We start from the raw sequence: 25003 nt of genomic DNA, 5'->3' as shown, positions 1-25003 counted from the left end.
CCTGGACCCTAGGCCGACAGTCAGTCAGTCAGATCGAAAAATAAAGGCATAGCTCCAGTGAGGAAGACAACTGAAAAACTAAACTATGTTTGGAAATTTGACTCCAACTAATGCTGATGTGGTGGTGACTGAGCTCACACACAAACATTTCAGTCATACGTGCATACACTCTGAGCTGTCATTTTATTCACGCTCAATCACGCACATCCAGTGCAAATAATGCAGTAACACTCATGTGTAAGCATGCGGTTTTTCTGCAAACCAAAAGGAAGAAGAAGTTGACATACGCTACCTCAGTGAGCGAAGTGAGGCACGGTTCCCGGGAGAGAGTCAAAGATCATCCTGCCGGTGCCATCTGTCAAGTGGGCTGGCTACAAAGGCTGTAGAGGGAAGTGTCCCTCTCCCTCCCTCCTCTTTACCCCCTCAGTTTCAAAACAAACTACTGTCTTAGATCAGAGCAGAAAGCCATGCTCCACAAGCAGGGGAATCCTCCCCCAGCCTTGAAGCCAAACTGAAGCAGCTTAAATCCCCCAAAGAAAAGAAAGAAAAATGCTCCTCCCTTCCCGACTTGCTCCTGTTCTATCTGCCACCGCACAAAACCCTCTGTCCGTGTGTTTCTCCCGTCTCCTCTGCTTTTTTCCCTCCCCTCTCCCCTTTCTGATCCCGCTCCACTCACACATTCCGCTCTCTCGCTCACTCTGGCAAAGCACACTGTACCCACTGAGGCTCGCACCGACTCACAAGCCCCGTCCTGTGCAGATAAACATATGCAAATATCACAGATAAATAAACACACTCACACAAACGCACACATTCAGCCTCTACAGGCAGGGTTTTGTGGTCTGCGAGGTTTGCTTCCGCCTCCCTGTTGTAGTCACATAAAGCAAAAAATATCATATCGTAGCTTTATATGTGTTCCTGTCAACAACATGATCTGGAAATGAAAACTGAAAAGCCTCTACAGCTAAGAGAAACACATGGTTGCTGCTTCGGTTGCTAAACGATTCTCACACATTCAACCAGGAGAGTTGTGTGTGTGTGTGTGAATGCATCTCAAAGGAAGTGAAGAAACTACTGCTGTGATGTAACAACCGATATCATGACAGACTTGAAAGATTGCGTTGATTTCTAGAGAAAATCCTATTTTGTCATGATTGCATAAGACAAGCCACATTGTGGGCGTGTGTGTGTGTCTTTGTGTGTCTTTAAGAGTACAGAATAAAGCAACACTAAGCGTAACTGCACGCTCTCTAAAGATGTTCTATTTTCAGCCTCCTGTCGTAACGCACAACAGAAGAAAGAGGACAGCAAGGCGCTATTATGAGAATCTCCCCTAAATCTGCCCCCTCCTCCTGACACCAGCGCTGCCTCCACCTTCTTATCTCTCTCCCTCCATGCTGAAAGCCTCCACACTTACAAGAGAACAGCAGGGGGGGGATGCCGTTGTCAAAGAGATATAAATAGTCTGCAAGTGACCTGATCCATTGATGCTTTAAGCAGCTAATGACAGGTAGAAAGTAAACTTTAAGTGATATGCTGGGATTAGTTTGGAGTCAGGGATGGAGGGGAGTGGTGGTGGTGGGGGGGCATAATCCAATAACTTGTGGAACCTTCATGAACAGGTTCACTTTTTCAGTTTCATTAAAAATGGATTTGGACCAAGCTAATAATGTGACCTTTATCATATAAACCAACCATTTTAGTGCAGATAAAACTGTGCAACACACTGGCATTTTGAGCCACAATTAAACTGATAATAAAAATCCAGAGACTAACATAGTTTACAAAATAACAAATCCAAAACTTATTTTGATTTTCTCTCCTTGTCCTTGTTCATCATGAATAACAATGACTATATAAAAAAAAAATTACTGCTTTGGAATATAGAACAAATGAAATACAGTAAAATATGCTTTTTGCTGACTAAAAGAACTGATGACATAACCTACGGAATGAAACATTGGAGGTTTCTGACAGCAAATTAAGTTGAACAAGTCCATTTTTTTGCACATTGAAACTTAATAAATACACGGTCTCCCAATCTAGTTTTTCATTGAAAAGAGGTGTAAGAAATTCAATTTCTTTATGCAAAATTGTATTAAAGGAATATGTTTCTTGAGGTGTGACTGATGGGTAGTTTCCAACTTTTTCTCTCAAGCTTTTAACACTCTGACACATTTTTTCCAGGAGGACTCGAGAGCCTGATTACTGGCTCATGAGGGAAAACCTTGCTATAATGCCATGCCAACTTGATCATGTGACCATGAAATAAATATCATTATGAACCCAGCTCCATGAGAGACTTAATGCAGATGATGTGCATAATTAGACAATTACCAATCTATGTTTTATTTCCCACACTACTTTGAAAAAAAAAATAAAAAATCGTCTTGGCGCTTTGTGAATATGTTTAAAAATAAATTAGTTTCTATTGTGTTTGATTTCAGGTTAATTTCTTGCTCCATTTCATCAACAAATTATCTTGCTTCTTATTATTCTGATTATCAGGCAGGCACAATAACCTCATGCTTACAAATGTACTATGAAGCGCAAACAACAACACTTTCTACACACTCTGGATTTATTTCAGTTGATTTTATTTATTTGGTGAAATTTCAAAGCTAATGGAAACCTAGAGGTCTGGTTCACACCCAATTATGAAGAATCAAATGAGAGGAAATTCACTTAAAGTCAGTCCAGTTGATTTACACAAATTCCTGTCATATAGTCAGATTCAGATCCAATTATGCGCAGTCCACGTCTGTCCAAATGATGATACGGTCGATTTCACTTAAACTTGTATTGCATGTTGTTAAAAAGTTATGTAAGGAATCCATTCAGTTATTCTCTTTGTAGCCATCTGTCATTGAGGGCAAAAAAGCATTGATAATGCTACCAACCAGTAAATTGTTAAAATAGTCAATACACTTCAACTATGTTGATAAGGTTCCATTTATTATGGTTCAAAAGCAACTCTGAAAAGAAAGCTTTTTAATGTATTTTGGTGCTAAGCCGTTCAGTGACTTATAGACTAATGGAAGTCTTTTTGTTTCTAATGTCTAATCTACAAAATAGAGATTTGAAATAAAATGTCAAAAAGGGGCCAATATCTAAAAAATAGTGACCTTAAATTATTTCAGTACCATTTACAAACAGATCGAAGGTATGTTCGCCTCTTTGGTAGTTTATATATGAGCTTGCAGTAGCATTATATTTAAAAGGGAAAGAAGCATTTATTATGTGTGGTTGATTTTATGGTGGATGTGATTGCGGACAGATATTTGTTTTTTATTTTAAATGAAGATAAAATAAAGACTGCAAAGAAATGCAAATGAAAATGTATTGTTTATATAATTTTGAAATTGAATATACTCTGAAGCACGGCTGCATCAAACCAAAACTCACGGCTTCTTGTCAGACTTCCCCTGCTTATTCAGGATAATTCTTCTGCAGCGGGTCTGCCCCCAAGACCTGTAACAAAAATCCATCCAGGAATTTAAAAGCTCCTTGAAACTTTGCTGGTTGAATCTGTCTATATGTAATGTAGGCAGAATTACTGTTTCACTCAAAACATCTTGGCGTTTTAAAGGTCAGAGTTTCTTTATGCTATTGATAAAAACAGAAACATTAAGAAAAACAACCACAAAGTCTGTGAAAATCTAGTAACCAAAAATGTTGCAGAAATGGCCATTGCTAATCCCTGAATTGGATCACAGGGATGTAAAACTGCTATTTAGAATACAGTGTATCATCTGAGTATTATGTTTTTGAACAATACTAGTTGATTTTTCTGACTTGGACAGCTGTAATTCAGATTTTTCACTTCACATGGTAAAAAGCATGAGAGTACAGTGACTGTATTTGAAAAGGGCAATTTGGATTTCAGAAAATGTGGCATCCTGCAAGAAAATCCTGTCTGGCATGAATTAGTGGTTGTAGGTGGTGAGGTAGACGCTGTGGACCCAGGTTGAGATGAGAGAAGTGATGATTTAATGAGGAATGCACACAAATAATCCAGGAATCACAGGTGAGCAGAAGGTTAGGAGCTCTGAACTGGCAGCAACCGGTATGAACACAACTAACGACAGACTAGACGAGGAAACAGGACACACAGGTGGATTTAAATACATAGAGGGTAATCCAGGGAACAAGACACAGCTGGGATCAAGGGTAGCCTGGACAACACGGAAACTCAACAGAACACGGAAACCTAAATTAACATAAGGGGAAAAAAACAAATCCTCACAATGTCAGCTTCTCCCCAACTTCTTACTGCCTATTTGAATGTGGAGTTTGTTAGGAACTGGTGTCAAATACATATCCCTGCAACCGATTCTGTTTGGTGTGCAAACTTTAACTAATGTAAGAAAATATTGGTTCATAACACAAAAGTCAGTGTCAGCTTGACTTTTTTCTGTGTGCTAATTTGAAGGGTTATTTCAGTGTTTTTAGTAAATCTAGCAACAGTAATGCAACAAAAACTAACTACATTAGATCCAACTTTGGTAGATAAAGTGGTAATCAATTCAGTCAAGATAAAAAACTTATTTAAAATAAAAAAAGTAAATATAAACAGGCTGTAGTTGCAGCATGTAAAGCTACACAGCTTTTGTGTTTTAAATATGAGTGAGTTAAAACCTGCCTTAAAAAAATTGTTAGCTAAAGACAATAATAATACCAAGAGAAACACATTTGATTTGCATATGTAATTATTCTTTGACCACAAATGGAAACACAAATAAGAACCAATACAGACCTTCATGCTACACTTCAAACTATTGACTTATGTTTGTTAATTAGAGTGATAACTGAAAACTGCCTGGAATGATCACCCCAGTCTTAATCTCAGCTGTGTTTTGTTACTGGATTTCTGTGCAAGGCGTTGAATGTTCATAACAAATAGTGAAGTTTGCACCAGGAGACCTTGGCCCAAACATCGGTCATTGATTTTATGTTGCAATACCTATTGTATGCTTTGGTGAAGAGATGTGATGCTTGGTTGTATGTTTGGCATGATGGTAAGGCAAAATGTCAGCTTTGACATCTGGAGAGCAAAGAGTAGAGCCTGACATTGAAAAGAACGTTTTAAAGTGGTTCAAACATCTGATCAGGATGCCTCCAGGGTGCTTTTCAGGCCACATCTTCCTGGGAGTAAACCATATATTATATATGATGGGAGAAAAATGTCTGGCTCTACCTCCTTAGCTTATTGCCCCCAAGCTACTCGACTTTAGATAAGCAGAAGAAAAACACATAAACAAATGGATGGTGTCTGAATAAAAAGGAGTTAAATATAAACTCCTGTAACATTTTTGTCATTTTTAATTGTGAAACAAATTGTAATGCATGTGTCACTTTTATTCAACTTCTCAATTGCTTGCACCTTTGTGTTAGTTTACTACGTAAAATCCCAATAAAATACTTTTAAATTTGAGGCTGTAATGTGAAAAAACGTTCTGTGTATGAAAACTATGGCAAAGTCTTCTATTTTTTTTTTTTTTTTGGGTGAGTGCACTAAATGGACAAAGCATATTCTGAACCACTGCAGAAAGAGTTTTTAGCTTTACTTTGGTTGTATAATGGCCAAACACTTCCAAGCACAAGACAGAACAGTTAAATATTTTATATGATTCTGCCATGCTGTTGCCCGGATTCAGAGAATTAATAATCCGGATGTGATTTGTGGTTAAAATGTTCTGCTGTATTTATTTATTTATTTTGGCAGGCATGTAAAACTACTTTAAATAAGCTTGCTTCATTTTATTTCGATTGATTATTCATGGCAACAAGGCAGAACAGTCAAAGCATCTTCTCATCTGTAGTCTGTGGCATGTCTGTCCCTTGTGAATACATCCATCCATCCATCCATTTTCCTTCACCCTTGTCCCTCAGTGGGGTCGGGAGGGGTGCTGGTGCCGATCTCCAGCTCACGTTCCGGGCGAGAGGCGGGGTACACCCTGGACAGGTCGCCAGTCTGTCGCAGGGCAACACAGAGACACACAGGACAAACAACCATGCACACACACACCCTTGTGAATACAGTTAAATAAAAAACAGTTTTAATTTCCTTTTTGCTATTTTCTATTTATCCTTCGGTCCATACACCCTTCTGTGTGTGAGTATGTGCTGAGTTGTTTGGTTTAGCTAAAGTTAGACCCTGTCCTGACGATGACCCAACTTCCTACCTCTGCGATGAAACAACCCTTTTCATCAAAACCTGAGATCTTACAACAAACAACCTCACAATAATTTATAGGAACAATGCATAGATCCATTGTGCCACCATGTGGACATCAAAATGCACCACACCACAGATACAAAGATGGGGAAAAAGTGAGGAATAAATAAGAACTTTTATGAATACAAAATTGTGTTAATTTTAAATACTTCCTGTTTAAAACTAATACATTTTTCATTGGTTTCCACTTTCCTCAGTGGAGAGGAAATATCCCGAGAGAGTTTGACCAAGGCGCAACCCGGGAGAATTTTTGTGTTTTATCTTTGAACTGCACCAGATGCAGAAAGCGAGGTGGAGACTAAATCAATTTTAGCTGCATCGTCTCATTAACTAGGGCCCTTGGGTGAGCCGGGCTCCATGGTGATGCCCTTGAAGGAACAATGTGGGGTCACTTACAGGAGAAGCGAGGCAGGAGGCTAGAAATGTAATTACAGGTGTTAAAAGTCCCTATCTTTAGCTTAGTTTAAAGCAGAATGTCATCACTTAATATAACCGCTTAATATTTATTGTAGATTGTTAGCGTCGTCATTGAAGAGTCTTGCTTTTAAATTGATCTTTAAACCTTCAGCCCCACCTAAGAAGGCTACTGCAGTACATCTTACAATTCTGTGATAAAAGATAGATGATGAATATACTTCTTCGGGTTATTAACTCAAATTAATAATTTAAGGCTTATTAATAAAATAAATATCCTAAAAAAGCTGAACACAGACTTATTGTGCAATCACTGATTAACCTTTAGCACTTTCTGTAGGAGAATACGTTATGCCTTTGAGGCCTGTTAGTATTGTGGAAACATAATTATGTTCATAAAACTGATGGGCTAAAAATTTATTATAAAAAGCCTACAAGTACTGAGATAAACAATTATTGCTATTTGTTATTTTCTGATTATTCTGACATGTAATCCATGAGATTGTTTTTGTGTGCTCGTTAATCTGTAGAGAGATTTCAATAGATACGCTAAAACCATAGACAATAATTAAAAGATTTGCCTATTTTGAATTTCAAAATAGTCAAGTCTTTTGCAAGATTTAGCTATCTTACAAGGGATAGTAAGATAGTTAAGTATTGCTAACCTTTGTAAGATTTACAAATGATATTAAATCTCACATGAATGAGATTTACAATTAAATCCATAAATCTGCAATCCACTGTCAATACAAACACCATTCTTGAAATTATGCATGTATTATAACTCCTTGAAATTTATAATTTTGCTCCTGTACACAATTTGTCAGTATAAGGTATTATTAATGGAGTTAGGATGCTGGAAAATCTGGCTACATAAGAGGCCAAAGCATTGACAGATAATGAAAGAACTCCTATCTGATTCATCATGTGCCTAATGTCTGGAGAAGAAAAAAAAAAACAAAAAACAGAGCTTATTTGAGTTTTTTTGAAAAGAACAAGGACTTCAGTTTCTCCTTTTTTTTCTAGAGTGTACATGAACCTGAAGCTCAGGACAGAAAACTACAGAGTACAAGAAATCTCTGTGGCACTTCAGCAAGGTCAAATGTCTGCTCTTCTGCCTCTGAAGGCTGCAGTCCCTTAGTGTATGTGTCACCCTGCTGTGGATGTTTAATTAGCTATGGTGTCTTGTGCCTCTTTCTCAGTTGTGTCCTGCCGGGTCAAAAGCCCGAAGGTGGGTGAAGCCAGAAGAAGACTCAACAATCTTATTTGGTTATAGAAGAGTAGAGAATGTAAAAAAAAAAAAAAAAGGATTACAATAACAGAGAAAATTGTCGTAATTTTACTTCATCATGTCTGTAATCCATCTTTTTACAGCTATGACAGAATGATCTGAAAAAAGTCTCATTACAACTAAATGTGGAAATCAATTCTTTTCTTCTAAAATTTTAATTATATTTCTCATAATATTTGACATTTCTGTTTAGATTTGATGCAAACAACTGTTACAAAACCCATAAACTAGTTTGATGAATAACATTTCAGACAGCAAAGTCCAGCATTGAGTTCTTACTCAGACATATGGCATAACATAAGTGAGGGTAAACTTGTTCCCTGTGATCCAATAAACAGCTTAGTTTTCTAACCTCGGGGCTTGCGGTTTGTTAACAGGTCTGCCAGTTAAACAGCAACAGAGTGCTGTGAATTTGAGCAGGATTATGTTGTTTTGTTGCTTGGATTATCTGAATCTTATTATCGTGGAGGAGAGCTTAATGGAGTCTCTGGCTCATCGCCTTCTTGGTTTTCTGCCTTGCTTGTTTGCTACGGAAACATTTATAGACTAAGCTGACCAGAGGAAATTTAAATATGTATTAATTAAACTCTTTTATTGATTCTCATTACTATATATGATTCTGACAGTCCTTAATTCATCAACTTGTTCCTGGCAAAGATTTACAGAGTTTTAAGTGAATAGCACTGCTACACTCTGTTTATCTAAACAGACATTAAACAAGAAACGTTCCTGAGTTAGCCCTACATCAACACGCTATAGCATGCAAACCCATGCAGAAAACAACATCACCATCTCTCTGTTAAGATGTCAAAGAAACATTATCACTCAAATACATTTTCAACTGATCCTCCTGCTTCAACCGATTCTACTGGCTGAGGAGTCTGAGGTCTTCTGGACTGCAGGGGGCGCTCCTGAATACCTTTTTGACTCGGTGGTGGCATTATACATCTTCTAATGTGCTGTCTGTTGGAGCAGCAGCTTATCTACAGCTGAAGATAAGCTAACCAGGAAGATCAGCTCAGTACTAGGATGCCCCCCTGGATCCTCAACCCAGTACAGGTGGTGGGAGATAGAAGAATTCATCACTTTTGGACAATGTCTCCCACCACATATATGAAGTTGTTGCTAAATTGGAAAGCTTGTTCAGTGACAGATTGGAGCGCTACAGCAGGTGCTTCCTCCCACCAGTGGTTGGACGTTAAAACCACCAGTATTCCCAACAACTCCCAAGTCTAAAAAGCAGTTTTCTTTGGGATGTTATCTCAGATAACATTCCTTCTGTTATTTGGGTATCTCAGTTTCTTGCACCAGCTTTTTCATTTCATGTGAATAGTCAGATTATTATTATTATCTTTTGCAAATATATATTAATGCACATTTTGTACATTTCTCCTACCTAAATTATCTTGCTCAGTGTCACATTACTTTTAGTCCTGGGGTGGAATTTTTAATACCTGCACATTATTACTTTTGTTAGGTTGTAAATTTTCTCTTACTGTACAGCCTGTCATGTCTGTCAAACTCAGGGATAGTCAAACAGCAAATTAAGAGCTTGATTTAATCATATGTACAGTGAGCCAGAGGAAGTCTGATTATTGTCATTCTGTTTTTGGTCATCTTTAAGTCTAAAGAACTGAAAAAATTGCTTTGTGTTCCTTCCTTCTTAGTACTTAATTAGTAAAAGGATTCAACTTACCGTACCGCTTCAGCCATTAACTCTCCATCTGTTTCCTCCTTTTTACTAGAAACACACCAATTAACAGAAAAGAAGTTTAAAGAGTAAAAAAAAAAAAAAAAAGGTTCATAGGTTCCACAAAAGTTTCACAGAGCATTCATGCAGGAAATTAAACGTCTCCCTGGAATAGGTGGGTCGTCGGTTCGAGCCTGGCTCCGTCCATCTCTTTACCCACCTTACCCACCTTACTTGTTGGTGGTGGTCAGAAGGCCTGACGGGGCTATATAGCAGCCTCGTGTTTGTCAGGCTGCCTCCGGGCAGCTATGGCTACAGTCCAGTAGCTTGCCATAATCATGGAATGTGAACAGGTGAGTGAATGATAATGACTGATTTCATATAAAGTGTCTTCGAGTGTCCTGAAAATCACCCTTTAAGTGTGATGTAATGTAATTTCATTCGAAGAAAACAAACGCATCTTTGTGTTTGTTGAGATTGAGAAACTCCATACACGTTTTCCTTCATTGTGAAGTCACTGTTTGCAACCTCACAATGGACAGCTTCTCACTGTAGCCAAACAATCTCAGAAACCAGAGCTTCACTGCTCAGATCTCAGCTGTTTGTGAATTATTACGGAGGACTGGATTCAGCTGGAATAATGAAACGGATACATTTGTGGGACTTAAACTTGGCTGTGGCTCATTTTACAGTCACAGCTTTTGGACTGTGTCCTCATTAGCATCCTCATACATAAGCTGGCATCCATTTAAGGCACTGCAGTGGGGAAGAAGGTTAGAATTAGCCACAGCACACAAACTGCCATAATTTAATAATTTAAATCACTCTGTCCCCATTTCACACAAACACACAAACAGCAGACAGGTTTGTAATTGCAGTGCAGAGTGTGCATGAAAGCATGAACTACATTATTTATGCTTGCGTGTTTTACTTTGTACACTTATCCCCCCAACCATTGACAACAGGATTGTTTTAACTCTGAGAAGTCTAAACTAAAGCATAGAAGTTATTTGCACAGATCAAACGGAATACATGCATCGCAACATGTAGGCATTATGCTGGCAACAGTGCTTGTTCTAAAGTTTACTTTCAGGCATGATGGGCACGAATAAATACAAAAGTTTGGCCGTTGCACTGATTCGCTTAAACCGTTGTTTTTCTGGGCAAACAACAGGCTGAGATCAGAGTTGGTTCTGATCGTTAATGTTTGGCTGGTTCCATATTCTGAATTTTTCCATGAACCAGCAAGGCTCAAGCCAATCAGCTGGTACACCGGAGCCCATACCGGAGTGAAGTGAGTTTAACATCAACATGCTTACAAAAAGGGAGCCAGCAATGAAGAGCCAATGGTGTAAGACCGGCACCTTTAAGCATGAGTGAAATTTGCTGCCTTCCACATGAGAAAATGCCTTTTGGAAAAACATCTTTAATGTCAGATGACATGAATAATTGGCTATTTGGGAAAAACTGCATGTCAGTCAAGCATGGTGGTGGCAGCATAATACTGAGGGTCTGTTTATCACTGCATAAGGTGGTTTGAGAAATTAACAAAGAAGACTACCTCCAAATTCAACACTATTTCATATCAACTGCTGACTGAAACAGGACAGTGTTGTGTTACATCAGGTCAGTGATTCTAAGTGCTGTTCAAAGCTGGTTTTTGGATTCAACCCTATTAAAAATCAGTGTATAATGCCTAAAAGCTCTGTCTGTGCCAGGAAACAAACCAGCTTAAATTAACTTTACAAAATATTGGCCTGAATTATGCCAGTATTATGTTTCTGGCTACAAATGGTATATTGTTTCTTTGCAATTTGATAAGAAACAGTTAAGCAAATACTAAGGGAATTGTATTTATTTACTGGAAAGTGGATGTATACTTAGACCCTATTTAGATTAGAGAAACTCCTCAGTAAATCCAAACGTGTGCAGCCATTTCTTGTTCTGAAAGTTACTGGATATATGCATCATTTCAAGCTGGGAAAAAAAAAAGAAAACTTCACTGCTTCACCCTAACTCTGCCCCTTCCCTTTTGTGACAACCCATCTTATTAAAAAACACCTACATGCACACTGTTTTTCCATACCAGATCTACTGAAATAATTTGGAATCTTAAACAGCAAGACATCCATCTCAAAAGTAACTTTATGGCTTTAGGTTTCATCCCCTTTGTAAGATTGCATGTTGCCGCATCATTATTTGGTCAATGATAGCACCTGCATTTGTGGCCAATAGATGTCACGGATATCCAACTTGCCCTTAGCGAGATACAGCAGCATTGTGACGTTCTGAACTGCAGTGACATTTTTATTGCGCTCTGCTGCCACAGACACTGCCAACAGGGCTGGCACCACAATTATATACAACCTAAAATTATGCCCTCTTGAGACTAGCTCGGGCACCTGACAAGTGAGCCCATTCAGCGGAGCTCCCAGTGTCCTTCAGCTCACAGTTTTACAGCTAATGGCTGTCATCCACATTCCCTATTAAAGAGGGATTATATGTCCTGGTAATGACAACCTTCTCAGTTTTTTTTTTCTGACGTTTGCAACACTGAATCACACCACTATAACTTAGAAAATGACCTGATAATTCACTCGGTGCATTAAGGTTGTCTCTGTGATGTGAATGGAGAAAGAAGAGGCTGGTGTGTGACTGGTTTGATTAGAATAAGCTGCTGGTTGATGTGGGAGCAGTCATTCAAACACAGAAGACACAGCATTGATTTCTGTCCCTGTTAACACAGCTGCAGCGCGATAGAAACCCAAACCTTCCACCAGCCCCTCAGGGCACACAGTAATCCTGTGAATTTCATCCCACACTGAGGGTATGACATAAGAAATCTGGCACATTTCACTCTTCAGGTCAATCTCATTTCAGTAAAGAATAAGGATTTTTTTTTTTCTTTTTCAGAGACTGCCGTCTTTAGATCATACCACATCATTAGACAGATGCCCCTGGTTCTCGAAACACTTTCACTGAGCTGTGTAATTTGGCTCTGACACAGTTGGCTCTCATTGCTTGTACCCAGAGAAAGACAGATTCATGACATTGGAGGGGCTGATTACTGTTCAACAGAGGAAGACATGGAGGCCTAATCACCATACTGCTGTGGCAGCCAATAACCAGGTTTCATATTCTACAAAGCCACAATTAGAGACTAATTGTCCCAGGTGAAGGCTTCCATAGCAACAGGCAGGGATGTCTACTTTATCACAGCAATAGTTCACACAAAGCTTGTGTCATAAGATCTGGAAACATTAGGAGCAGGGATGAGTTTTCCGACACTTGGAATGAAGAAACTTAGAATTCAATGAATTTTGGAAGTAGTTCAGAATCACTTTCATTAAAACTTTGAAATATATTAACAGGTTTAGTAGAGACTTTCTGTGGATTTATTCATTTTCCATTTTAAAATATAAAAGTTAGTCCTGTCCTCAGATCCCGTATGCAAAATGTTAAAAAATTCACGTAAACTGGTTCTTTCTGCTGTTTTACACATGCGATGGCTGCACAAGTTTGTTCAGAGTCAAACTAATGTGTGGTATACATAGGTTTTATAAGAACCAACATGCACAAAACCTCTGGGCTTTTGGACTACTAGCTGTACTTACAATTACACATTTAAGACTTTCACAAAGTACCTCTTAATCATAAAGTGAAAGGAACAATATAAGACGTTCATTTTTTTTTTTTTTAGTAAATATTGAGAAGGTGTGGTAGTTGTGCTCTCTGTACTCTGATGCCCATAAATGAAATCAAATACAACCAATTAACTGCCTTAATTTAATGCAGTTAGTTGTCAATAAATAAAGCCCATCTGTTTGTAATTAGCAGTTGTTCTGTAAATGCATTTTGCTAATGACTATCAGAGATCAAACAGCATTATGAACATACACATAAAGCTGTGAAGAACTTTAGACAAGGATTGGGTTATTAAACAAAATCTCAAGCTTTACGCATCTCACAAAACACTGTCCAATTCCTTCAAATGTTCAAATGTGGTAAACTTATACTGATTGTTTGTTCAATAAAAAACAACAACAACAACAAAAAACATTTCTCTTTAACTGTTGTTATGTGATTAATATTTTGGTCTGTCACAACAACGTTTGCTCTTGTAACCTTATTAATTGTTCAACAGATTGGAATGCTGTTGCAAGATATTGTAGTCTTTCACTCCAAACAATTGGAGGAAAAATTACAATGGCTCTGTTTTGCTTGCTCTTTTGGAAAACTACAGCTTGACATTCTTTCAGTGAACAGTGGTTCTGCTTCAAGTAAAATCCATACGCTATGAGACAAAGCAGGACATGCTTTGGGGTAAGGTTAGGTTTTTGATTAGAGTGGCTGAGTTTTCTTTGTCAAGTGACAAAGGAATGAAAAATGATCATGAACATTTTGGACCTCAGACATATCTATTTTTGTTTTTAGTGAAAATACATTTCTACTTATAAAACAGTTATTTTCTCAATTTAAGAAACACCTAAAATACATCAACTTACACTACTTTTTACCATATTTAGTGCTTTTGTTGAAAAAGATGATGTAATCTTATACAGAATTTCATTCAGACTAGTTTTTGCCTGGCTGTTACCTGACAGCAGCAGAACTGTACAAATGATGATGATGATGAGGAGGAGGAGGAGGAGGAGGAGGAGAGAGGGAAAAACAAAGCAGCAAGATTACTCTGTGATGAGACTGATGAGGATTAGGTGTTGCAAACAAATTTTCAAGCTGGGATCTGGAGGAACACAGTCACAGAAATGCTCACACACATATATACACAATATCTTAATATATATTAATATGATTAATATTACAATCACTTAAATTATTCAACAAGCAAAACTAATAGCTTTCACATTCTGGATACTAGTTTTATATTCCTTTTTTCTTAGTTTATACTGAGACAATGAGTGAGTGAGTGAGTGAGTGAGTGAGTGAGTGAGTGAGTGAGTGAGTGAGTGAGTGAGTGAATTATACTTTCTAGATGGAGCATTATTGGATAGACTAGCAGTTATAGAAAACAATTACCTGATATCACATAAACACACATCTAAAACAGGATACAACTTGCTCTTATTTAATGTTTTTCCTCCAAATGTGAAGTTCCACCAGGGGGCGCTTTAAGCAAAGCTTCACTAGAGCTGCATCCAAGAACAAGTTTCCACCTTTGTCTAGTTTGTGTTGCGGTTCTGTACAACTTAGTTTAATTCCTTTGAATATATAGATGTATATATATTTTTTTATGCATATTTAAGGTTTTACGTAATAATAATTAATTGTAGCTTGTCCACAGAATCTGGGTTAACAAAGGATTCATGAGAGATTTCAGACAACTAGTCTCAAGTGATGGTGTTTGATATGCGATTCAGGATTTAGCCAGTGTCATTTAGATCCTATCTGCATCACAGATTATGCGAGAGCTATCGCCAAGCAGCACCAGGGGGGTGCAATTATTTTGGCGACTTCTTTCACAAAAACCTTTGTCAAGCAATCTACTGTCATTTATTTTGCAGATTACAGAGGGACGCCTAAAGAGAGATGGAAATTGGTAAAACTGAGTTGAAAGGCCACCTCAGAACCAAGAGATTCTTTATCTCTCCTGTATTTGGCCCAGTTAGAGTGAATGCCCTTATTTCTGACTTAGTATTAAACCGTTGAATGATTTTTGTAGCCAAACACAAGTAGAGTCTACTAAATGGGTGATCTAAGAAGACTATTTAATACTGTATTTTTTTTTAAGAGTATCACAACAGAATTTTATTGAGCTACTTTGTGCTGATTTGTCAACATGAATTCCTGAAGAATACAAGAACATTTGTGGTGGTAATGAAACACAATTTAAAAAGATTAAAGGGATATGAATACCTTATTTGTCAATGTGATAAGCAGAAGGTTGAAAGATCACCGATACAGCCAGCCAAAATTAGTTTCCTCCTCAGGACTCACCCCTAGAGATAGGACGAGAAATTCAGGCATCTGAGAGGGGCTCAGAGAAGAGCTGCTGCTCCTCCTTGTCAAGAGCCAGTTGAGGTGCTGAGATGCTTCCTCTACACCTCCCATGGTGTTCTGGGCCCGCCCCACCGGGAGGAGATCCATAGGAAGACCCAGGACACGTTGGAGGGACTATACTTCTTGGCCAGCATGGAAAAGCCTTGGGATTCCCGTGGAGGAGCTGATCCAAGTGGCTGGAGAGAGGGAGATCTGAATCTCTCTGCTTTGACTGCAGTGACCTGATGACAGGTTAAGTGGGAGACAATGAATGAATGGATGGATGATTGTAGTTGGACACGACCCAGGTGAAAAGGAAACTGCATAAATAAAATAAAGAACTTACAGAAACATAGACGGCAGGACATGGAACACTGAAGCATGAAACAAGGTAACAGAAAGATCCAGTATCAAACAAAAACCCAAGAGCCGGAATACTGAAGAGAGGCAGAATTGACAAAGTAAACCACAAGAACAAAGCAGAGACAGAATGCAGGCAGAGGAAAATCAAGGGACAGAAAACAGCTGTACAAGGGAGCAAATTGGCAAGAGGGAAGGTGAATAATAAACACTGGAGAACAGAGACTAAAGCAAACTACAAATCAGGGGTAAAAGAATAACATAAATCTAACAAATGAAAATTCAAATGTATAACTACAAAGTGCAAGAACAAAGAAAAAACTGAACAGAATATACTGATAAACTGATATAAATGAACAAGAAAATAATCAAAATTCAAACACAGAGGAAAATCAAAACACAGACAGAAAGCAAGTTTTACAGCAACTATTCTCTAACACAGAAGGGCTGAAAAAATATACCTTACATGCTGCTAATATAACTTCTTAATCAATGTTTTTAAAGAGAATTTTATAAAATCAGAACCATCACTAAAACAGAGATTGCAAATTGGAAATCAAGTCAAACAAAGTTCTGAGAGCATCACCATGAATACAATTTCTAGTTGTTTTGCTACAGATCTGTTTTATGTATGTGAAAAAGACACACGCATATTTAGAAACAACCACACTAAACCTTTGAATTTTTTTTCTCAACTGTATATCTATGTTTGACATATCTACATGAAATAAAGCTGTTTTTGAAAAATACAACTTAAACATTAACTTGCTCACAGCACACACTTGGAACTTCATGCTATGAGATCAATGCATTTGTGGAAATGACAAAGCAGGAAATAATGAATAATATCTAATGGAGACATGAAGGATACAGATATGAGGTTACAGAATGTCCCAATCTGTTACTAAAATGCCATTGAGGTAGTGCAGGCATCTGAGTGTGCATAGTGTCTAGGCATGCCAGAGAGTTTATGACAGTCTCATCACACATGGCTAATCATGTAGAACAATGAGAACAGAGGCATGAAAAAGAGGGTGGAGAAGTGTGTTCTGGCCTTGAAAATCTGATATTGCTTTGGATGCATTTTTTTGTTTGTTTAAAAACAACGCACACATCACGCAGCCTGTAGGCAGCTCTTAAATGTATTAGCCTCCATGGATGGATCACTTGGCAAAGTGCATTGTGCATGCTTTTGTGAATTCCTGCAACCTTCTCCGCACGTCCTTGAAACAGACAAAGCCACCATTTTGCCCTTTGCAAGGGTTTATACATACTGTGTGTCTTGGCAGTTTGGTAGCTTGCCAATATGAAGAAGATTTTTCAGAGGAAACAGATGAATGGCAGACAATATGCGGCTGACTGTGCAAGAATAAGAAAAATCTCTCTGCCCTATGATTTATCCTCACATTTTGAGAAGCATTGGGTCCCAGCAACTGAGCAGAAAAAAAAAAGTGAATTGGCTTCAAAATATTATAGGTGTGAGAAATTGGCATATGTCTAAAAAAAAAAAAAAAAAAAATGTTTTGTAGTCTTATCTTTCCTAAGTTAGCTGACACACGCCAATTTTGAAATAGCTAGCATATACACTTAAAAGCTAACCTGAAGCCAGCTACACTGGAATATAGCTAATCAATCACAATATAATTTAGACCAACACTAGTTGAAATTAAACAAGGAATGAAATCATGTGGAAAAGCACCTCCTGCCCGCTGAGGTGAATGAAACATGTGATGTTGTGGGTCCTTTTTTACAAATTCCCAGGGAACATTTGAAATACTAAGACATTTAAAATACAAATAGTGGACTCTACCAGAATCTTGAAAATGAGTCACCTCTGGGTCTTTATCAGGAACATCATGAAAAAAAAAAACCCAATACAGACACCAAATTAACCTTCTCTCATTCCATTTCAATGGGAAACCTGTAGATAAGCTGAAGGCAATAGAGGACCCATGTCTGTGGTCGATTGTTCAGAGGAACAGTTAAAGATCCTGCTCTCTGTATTCTCCAATCTTGTGACTATGTGCTAATCTAATGTAAAAAACAAAAAACAAAAAGGGGCTGCACAAAAGCCAATGGGTTCAGATTATGCTGAGGCAATGAAAGATTAACTTATTCTCAGGTATTTTACACATCTTTATAAGTGGCAACAACTGTTATGTATTGTCACTGTCAAAAGCCGATATTTTATAGAGCACATCTTAAATACTCAGCTTAAAAAAAAAAAGAAAAGAACTTGTTGAATTTATTAGTCTGGGTTGAAACTGTATAATGGCTAAATATGTGTCACACTGAAATTATGCACTGCTAATATTCATGGTTTCTTAGGCTCTGCAGGTTAGATTCCCCTGATAAGCAGACAATAAAAGTAATTCTTTTTGACAGCTGTCAAATTCTGGTACAGTCAGCTAAGCAGACCAGACTGACCGTTTCATAAGCACATACATAAAGCGTGCAAGCTTCTACTAAGCATAAAAGCTCTGACCTTAACACTTCCCACACACCAGCAAAGGATGAGAGACTTCGGAGCACTAATCAATTATTCACGATTTTATAACTCTAGGAGTCTACCTCATTCTAATTCAAAAGGAAGATGTCACAAGACCAGTTAGGTTGTCATTGAATATTTTATTTGCAAATGAAAGAGTAATAACTCAGAAGTCGTAAAAATATACATTTTTTTTTACTCGTGATATTTACAAGGATTGTTTTCATCAAATGAACAAAGCAAAAAAAAAAAATCCCTTATTATTTTAGAAAACTAAAATGAAAATGCACATCAGAAAACAGATGAGAGTAAAGTAAACAAAAGTGTTTTACATTTCCCTTTAGTCGAGCCATGCTGAGCCTGTCTGCCCCTGACATTGAAACAACGCAGTCAAGAGGAAACAGCCGACCACACAGAATCAACACACACCGGTGATGAGCATAGCACACTGAAAAGTGCAAAGTACATGGATGAACATTTGAAAAAAAAAAACAAAAAAAAAACAAACAAACAAAAGAAGACAAAAGTAAAGCTTCAAAAATCAATTGGTGTTGATATATTTACAATTTTTGATTTTTTTTTTTTGGATTACTTTTAGTTGATTACAGTTATGTTACATCAAAGCAAAGCATTCCCGTTCATCTGCTCAATCTTATGACATGCAGGTACCTCTTACAATCTCTCTTTGACTTCCTGGAGGTTGAACCGAGCGTTGTTCATCTCCACTCTTAAAATGCAATAATACATCACATTCTCTTATACTGACAGACAAGGCCAAACCACAGATTGCCCTGCTCAATAGCTTTAATCAGAAATAAAACGCGGCTAATAGAACATAAAACACTCTAGCTACATGAGATTCATTCTCTCATCACATACCGCAGGATAACCATTAACCATTAAACTGCACCTTTGAGTGTTGGTAACAAGACAATGTGTGGTGCTGCTGACTGATAATATTGCACGTGGAGCCGACGCGCTGAGCTGTGGGGCGTGTTAAGACTTTTTCCCTCCTGCGCACACTGAACTGACAAAAAGCGACTTAAAATTCATTTGTTGGAAAAAGAGCGAGTTTGTTGGGTCACAAAGAAGTGTGCAGCGCGAGGGCTCATAAACTGGGGAATCTGCCACCTGAGACTTGCCGACGCTGGAAAGCAAATCAGAAAAGCTTGGAGGAATTTAAAGCTGGAAGACTTGATTCCCATCCTCCACCACCACTGCTGCTACTTTCATCTGTGGAGGAGGGAATTTCAATGACAAGAGCCCACAGCCCTGGCTCAGAACCAATCCTGTTATAACTCTCTTGTTTCCCGGTACCACTCTTGTAAATTCCCAAGCTGGGGGGAAAAAATCTTTCAGCATATGCCATCGAGATCTTTAAGATGCATAGCAGTGTCTGTTTTAGCGAGTGCTTCCAAGTGCGTGTGTGTGTGTGTGTGTGTGTGTTTTCTTACTGTATCTTTTTTTTTTTATGTAAGTGTGTGCACATGTCCTCTGAGTGATGCCACGTCCCATTCTGTGCCGCATTTAGTATCCGGGCTCCATCAGTCAACCGTAATACCTCCAGACATTCGATCCGTCAAATTGATTCTGAAGGAGCAGAAATAACAGGGAATGCTTGTTTGGGCTTTTGTTTGTGCAAAGGGTGTCAGTTTCTGTGAGGTGTGCTTGCGTGTGCACACAACTGCATTGTCATATGCATCTCGCATACGATATGTGCACCTGTTGATGTGTACGTATATACAACTTGTAACTATGTGTGTCTGTTTGGTGAGATGCCACCGAGACAACCTGGGCAAAGTGCATTCTGCACAGAGACAGCAGGAGCGTACCAGTCCCCTCCAGAGCTGAGGAAAGTTATGAATTATGAACGCTCTTTGTCTCTAGACGCCACCCCCACAAGCAAAAACATGACTGCTGCCTGTGAAGCAAAGTTCAGTAGGCATATGAAACTAAGCAAAAGCTAAAATCAACACTGCCAGTCTTCAGTCATGTACATTTAAACAGAGGTTCCCTTGCTTGACTGCATCCTTCGCCCTCATTGAATGGGTAACATCAGAGTGTGTGGGTGTGGCCCAAGGGCAAATACTGAATTTACATGCATACACCCACGCATACACGTTCACACACAATTACAAGTGTATTCGCAGACATGCCAGTAAGCACGCTCAAAACTGCTCTATTACAAACATAGAGTTAGCCTCCTTGGTCGAACACGACACGCTGCTTTTAGTGAAACAATACAAGAAAAAAAATAATAATAAAAATCCCAATTACCTCTGTGGTTAAGTCATGTGTGAAATCCAATGTGTGAAATCAAACAACACATCCTTTCCTGGCAGATGTTGCAGATTTAGACTTGAAATATGACCAAATTTGCTCTAATGATGCAGAGCCACGGATGATGGGAGTTCTAGACTGTCAAATAGCAAAATAGGACACAGTGGCTCTAATAGCTACCCTGGTAAAAAGAAAAAAAGACAAATGTAGAAATACAGGACAAAGATAAACGTAGGTCTTCCTTTAGCTTTGTTTTGTTTTTGTTTTTTTACAATCCTGGTCATTTGAAATGTTTGAATTATTTCTCTGACTACAAATGTGAGCAAGATAAGACTAGACATTTTCCAAAGGTTGAGAAACCACAATGGTATTTGTGTGTAATCAGTAAAAGGTTGCACACTTTGTATACTGAAAGCTCACCTTTCAGAATTAAAGTTTAATTGTATGTTGAAAGGGCTGAAAGATTATGTCTGGATGGAAATAATTTTTCAAATGTAGCAAAATAAATTATGTTAAAATTATATTTGGATTTGTGCAGCAATGAAAATAATCTCCTTTGTGAACACCTTCTACATGTACTTGCTAAGGTTATTGAGAATAAATGCACAAGAAATTAGTAAAAAAAAATTATATATTTATACATAATAAAACACGTTATTGATATGTTAAGGTCAATGTTCCTTTTTTATAACAAGATGACATTTTATCTCAATAATTAAATTTTACTTTCAAAGCAAAGTTTAACTGTCACTAACTCATGTCAAGTGTTAGTGACATGAGTTACACAATGGTGGTCTTGAAAACTTGTCCAAGTGTCTATAGATATATAGTTTGTTTTTTCAGAAACAGAAAATATATAGTAAGTTGGAAGTGGTCATAGTGGATCTTGTCTTGTACACATCCACACATACATTTTTTAAGGGTCACTGACAATATCATTGTCATTTGTAACTTCAGAAAAAAAGAAAAAAAAAGACAGTTTGACTTCACTTTGGATTTCTCACTTGGCATTATTTTGTGAGGAAACATTTTCCTGACATACCCTTATTTTTAAGTTGAACTGACATCATGTGCGTATAAGCTATCTGTATGTACAATATAAAACAAGACTGATTACAGAATGTACAGTAAATAGTCTTGTGGCATGGGATTGCTTTCTCACCACTCACTCTGCTTGGTGCTTCTTCGGCTGCATCCGTTTCTGGGGCAGTTCTTGTGACATCGAGTGCTTCCCGCTGGTGACCCTCAAAGTTTCATGTGAACAGAGACTTAACTGCTGGTACACTGAAGATAAGGACCAAGGGAGAGGGGTGGTGAGGGGCTTAGAAAAGAGAAAAGAAAACATCTAAAGGGAGAGGGATTGCAAAGGCACACTAGATAGGCTACTTGCCCCTTTTTCAGCTACTTTCAGTCAAACTGCACTTTGTCTCTCAGAGGATACAACAAATAGGTTTCTTGCTGACAATAAGCATTAACCAAGCAAGTGATTGGGCGAAACAACAATCAAGTGCCACACTGCTGTTACGGATCCAAGGAGAGTGTTGGATTTATCTAAGTCACACTCCTTGTTCCCCATCTTTAGACAAGCTAAAGTAAAATTTGAAAGTCATGTGCCTTAGTTTGATATTGTACCCTGAAGGAGGCTGAAAATAATGGACTCCACCATCTTTGTAAATCACACATTCATCTCAACGAATTTTGGCTTCAGTTCAGAAATGTAGCTGGTAAACAAAAAGAAAATAATAATAATAATAAAAAAAATACCAATCATAACCCATCCTGGGGCATTGGTGGCACTTCTTAAAATGAGGGACTGGACACATGGCTGCCTTTGATATTTTGTAACCCGCACAGGAAAACGAGACAAAAGGAAACAGAGACGAAACCAAACAAAGATCCTAGCTGTTCTAATAGATGCTTACCTCTATGTTTAAAGAATCGCTATAGGCCTAATAAATGCTACTAAAGTACTTAGGAGAATATTTGGTAGCAGTACAGGAGTTTAACAATGTAGATGTGGGAGGAACGATAAGTCCATTGATTTGACTGTCAATGCTACATCCTTGCTCCTGAAGTCCCTCCTGCCCCGTATGCCAGTCGAACAGTGAAGCAGATGAGGCGTTCACGAGCCAGCTGAGTCAGTCTGTGGTTTCTCACAGGTTCCTCTGCGAGAGCACAAAAGACCGAAAGCAACGAGGCGGATGATGCACACGCTGCGCACCGCGTCTGTCCACATGGATGGGCAAAATCGGCCAGGCCCATGGGGGGAGGCAAAGCGGTTTGTGGTTTTAGAGCAAGTAGTTGGAAGCAGCCAGACAGAGGTGAAGAGTGATATGAATCAGAGAATCACCCCCTCCTCCCTGGTCTCCAACTTTACAAAAACAAAAAAAAACACCCAGCTTCCCAGACAGTCTCCCACTTTTCCCCTCTTTTCCGCCCTACTTATATTCATCTTGTTTAACTGATGGTGAATGTAAGTATGTTTTTAGTTTCCTTTTCTCACTCCGACTGCATGCCTAAGCCTTTGATTTGATAAATAAATAAAGCTCTTCAAGGGGGCGCCTTCCACCTCAATGCACATGGTGCTTCTCTGTGCCATCTGAAGCAAAAAGAAGAAATGCAGCAAAAAAGTTCTACTTTCAGCCATGGGATCGTTTTGCATCTCAGGTTTCAGCTTTTTTGTTTGTTTTTTTTTTTTGTTGTTTTTTTTTTTAAATCAGTAGGGGCAAGCATGTCTTATATTTTACCCTTTAAGTTATGCATTCATTAAAAGTACTTTTGGAATTATAGTATTGATTTTTTTTTTTTTATTACATCCTTTAAACTAGTTGCATTTCTTTGTTTATGGAAGAGTCTCAGTCTTTGGGAGAGAGGGTTATGGGGCCTCAGGGAGGGGTCGGAGTCTTACATGGCTGCAGGAAAGGGCGTGGCTTTCAGTCCTACACAGTCTGAAAGGCCTTGGTCTGGGCTGGGACCATGAGAGTCGGGGGTGTGGGTCCAGACATGTTCCTGGTGTTGAATTTTGGAGTGACAGGGGGCTCAGGGGTTTTGGGGGGCACCACTGTGGTGTAAGCTGGAGGGGACTGGGGGAAGCCTGGAGGCTGTCCATTTTCCTTGAGAGCTGCCACTGCAGGTGGACGTGGGCGGTGGCCACGTTGGGTGCTGTTGTGCACCATTGATTGGGTGGAGGAGGCGCCGGAGCGTGAACTGCCAGAGCGGGACGAGGATAGCGAGTTTGGCTTCACCAGTTTGGCCTTGGGAGCCTCAGCGTCTTCCCTACATGTTGGGAAACACAGCAAGGACAACATAAGGACAACAATATTTATTTGATATAAAAAAGCAACTCTTGAAACAGAGAAGAGAATCCTAACACAATAACACAGCAGAGTGTCCCTGCATTACACTATTCCAAGGTCTAAAGCACTGGGGACTTGTAGTTTGCCAGAGCTTCATGTAATTCATGAGATACCCCCTAGCCTTAGAGTTTTCTGAAGCAAATTTGCATGGAATAATGAATTCTGCTAGAATCACTGGTTCCCCAGATGCAACTGTTGAAGAAAAAAAAGGCGCTGAAAATACAATGAAAACCATCCCAAATAAATCAACTTCTACTTGAGTTCTAATATGACATGATAAAAGTCTCAGAAAAATGGTACCTGGCTGCCCTGATGTTATTAAGGATGACTGACTCAAAGCAATAATCCTTGTTTTGGTTTCAATTTCAAAAGTAACCTATTATTAGAAAGGGTGTTAAACATATAGGAAGTTTGTGAACAAGTTCTTGGTCTATACACAAAGTCCGATGATGCTTATGAACATACAGAGTCAGAAATGCACATTTTAGGTTGAGATATATTCTAATGCAGCCAAAATTATTATTATTATTATTATTATTATTATTATTATTATTAACAAGAAAATGGAATGGATAACGTTTGAAGATTTATCCATTACAAATTCATACAAAAATATCCACGCAACTCCATGCAGAGAACAAGGTTCACGTGCACAGTGAAAACAGTTCCAGAAAACTAAAAAAGTGTTTTTTTTCCAAGCAAAAATGAAAGTAAGTGGCAAAGTCAAGCTTGAAAGCTTGATTCTTTCATAAATCGGTGTAAAGATTTCTGCATTAGCAGAGCACAATTTTCAGCTGATGTTGAGAGGAGCATAAGACCTACAAGCTAGGCAATGCAGTGGCATGTGATCCTGAGCATGAACAGCTGCTTCACAGTATGACAGTATTTA

General features: G+C 38.5%; 1 protein-coding gene across 1 annotated transcript in view; it reads right to left on the bottom strand.

The window, feature by feature from the left end:
- Positions 1-18598: 18598 nt before the first annotated feature.
- Positions 18599-25003, bottom strand: part of clmpb (CXADR like membrane protein b) — a 77919-nt gene continuing 71514 nt past the window's right edge. Inside the window, exon 7 of the mRNA XM_014982505.2 lies at positions 18599-24034. Within this exon, the coding sequence (XP_014837991.1) occupies positions 23698-24034 (337 nt within the window). The 3' untranslated portion in view covers positions 18599-23697. The remainder of the gene's footprint in view (positions 24035-25003) is intronic.

Source organism: Poecilia mexicana, unplaced genomic scaffold (assembly GCF_051168715.1).
Source record: "Poecilia mexicana isolate PSO_F unplaced genomic scaffold, ASM5116871v1 scaffold_13, whole genome shotgun sequence".
Lineage (NCBI taxonomy): Eukaryota > Metazoa > Chordata > Actinopteri > Cyprinodontiformes > Poeciliidae > Poecilia > Poecilia mexicana.
The sequence above is the reverse complement of the archived record's forward strand: the minus strand, read 5'-3'. Positions and strand labels throughout refer to the sequence as shown.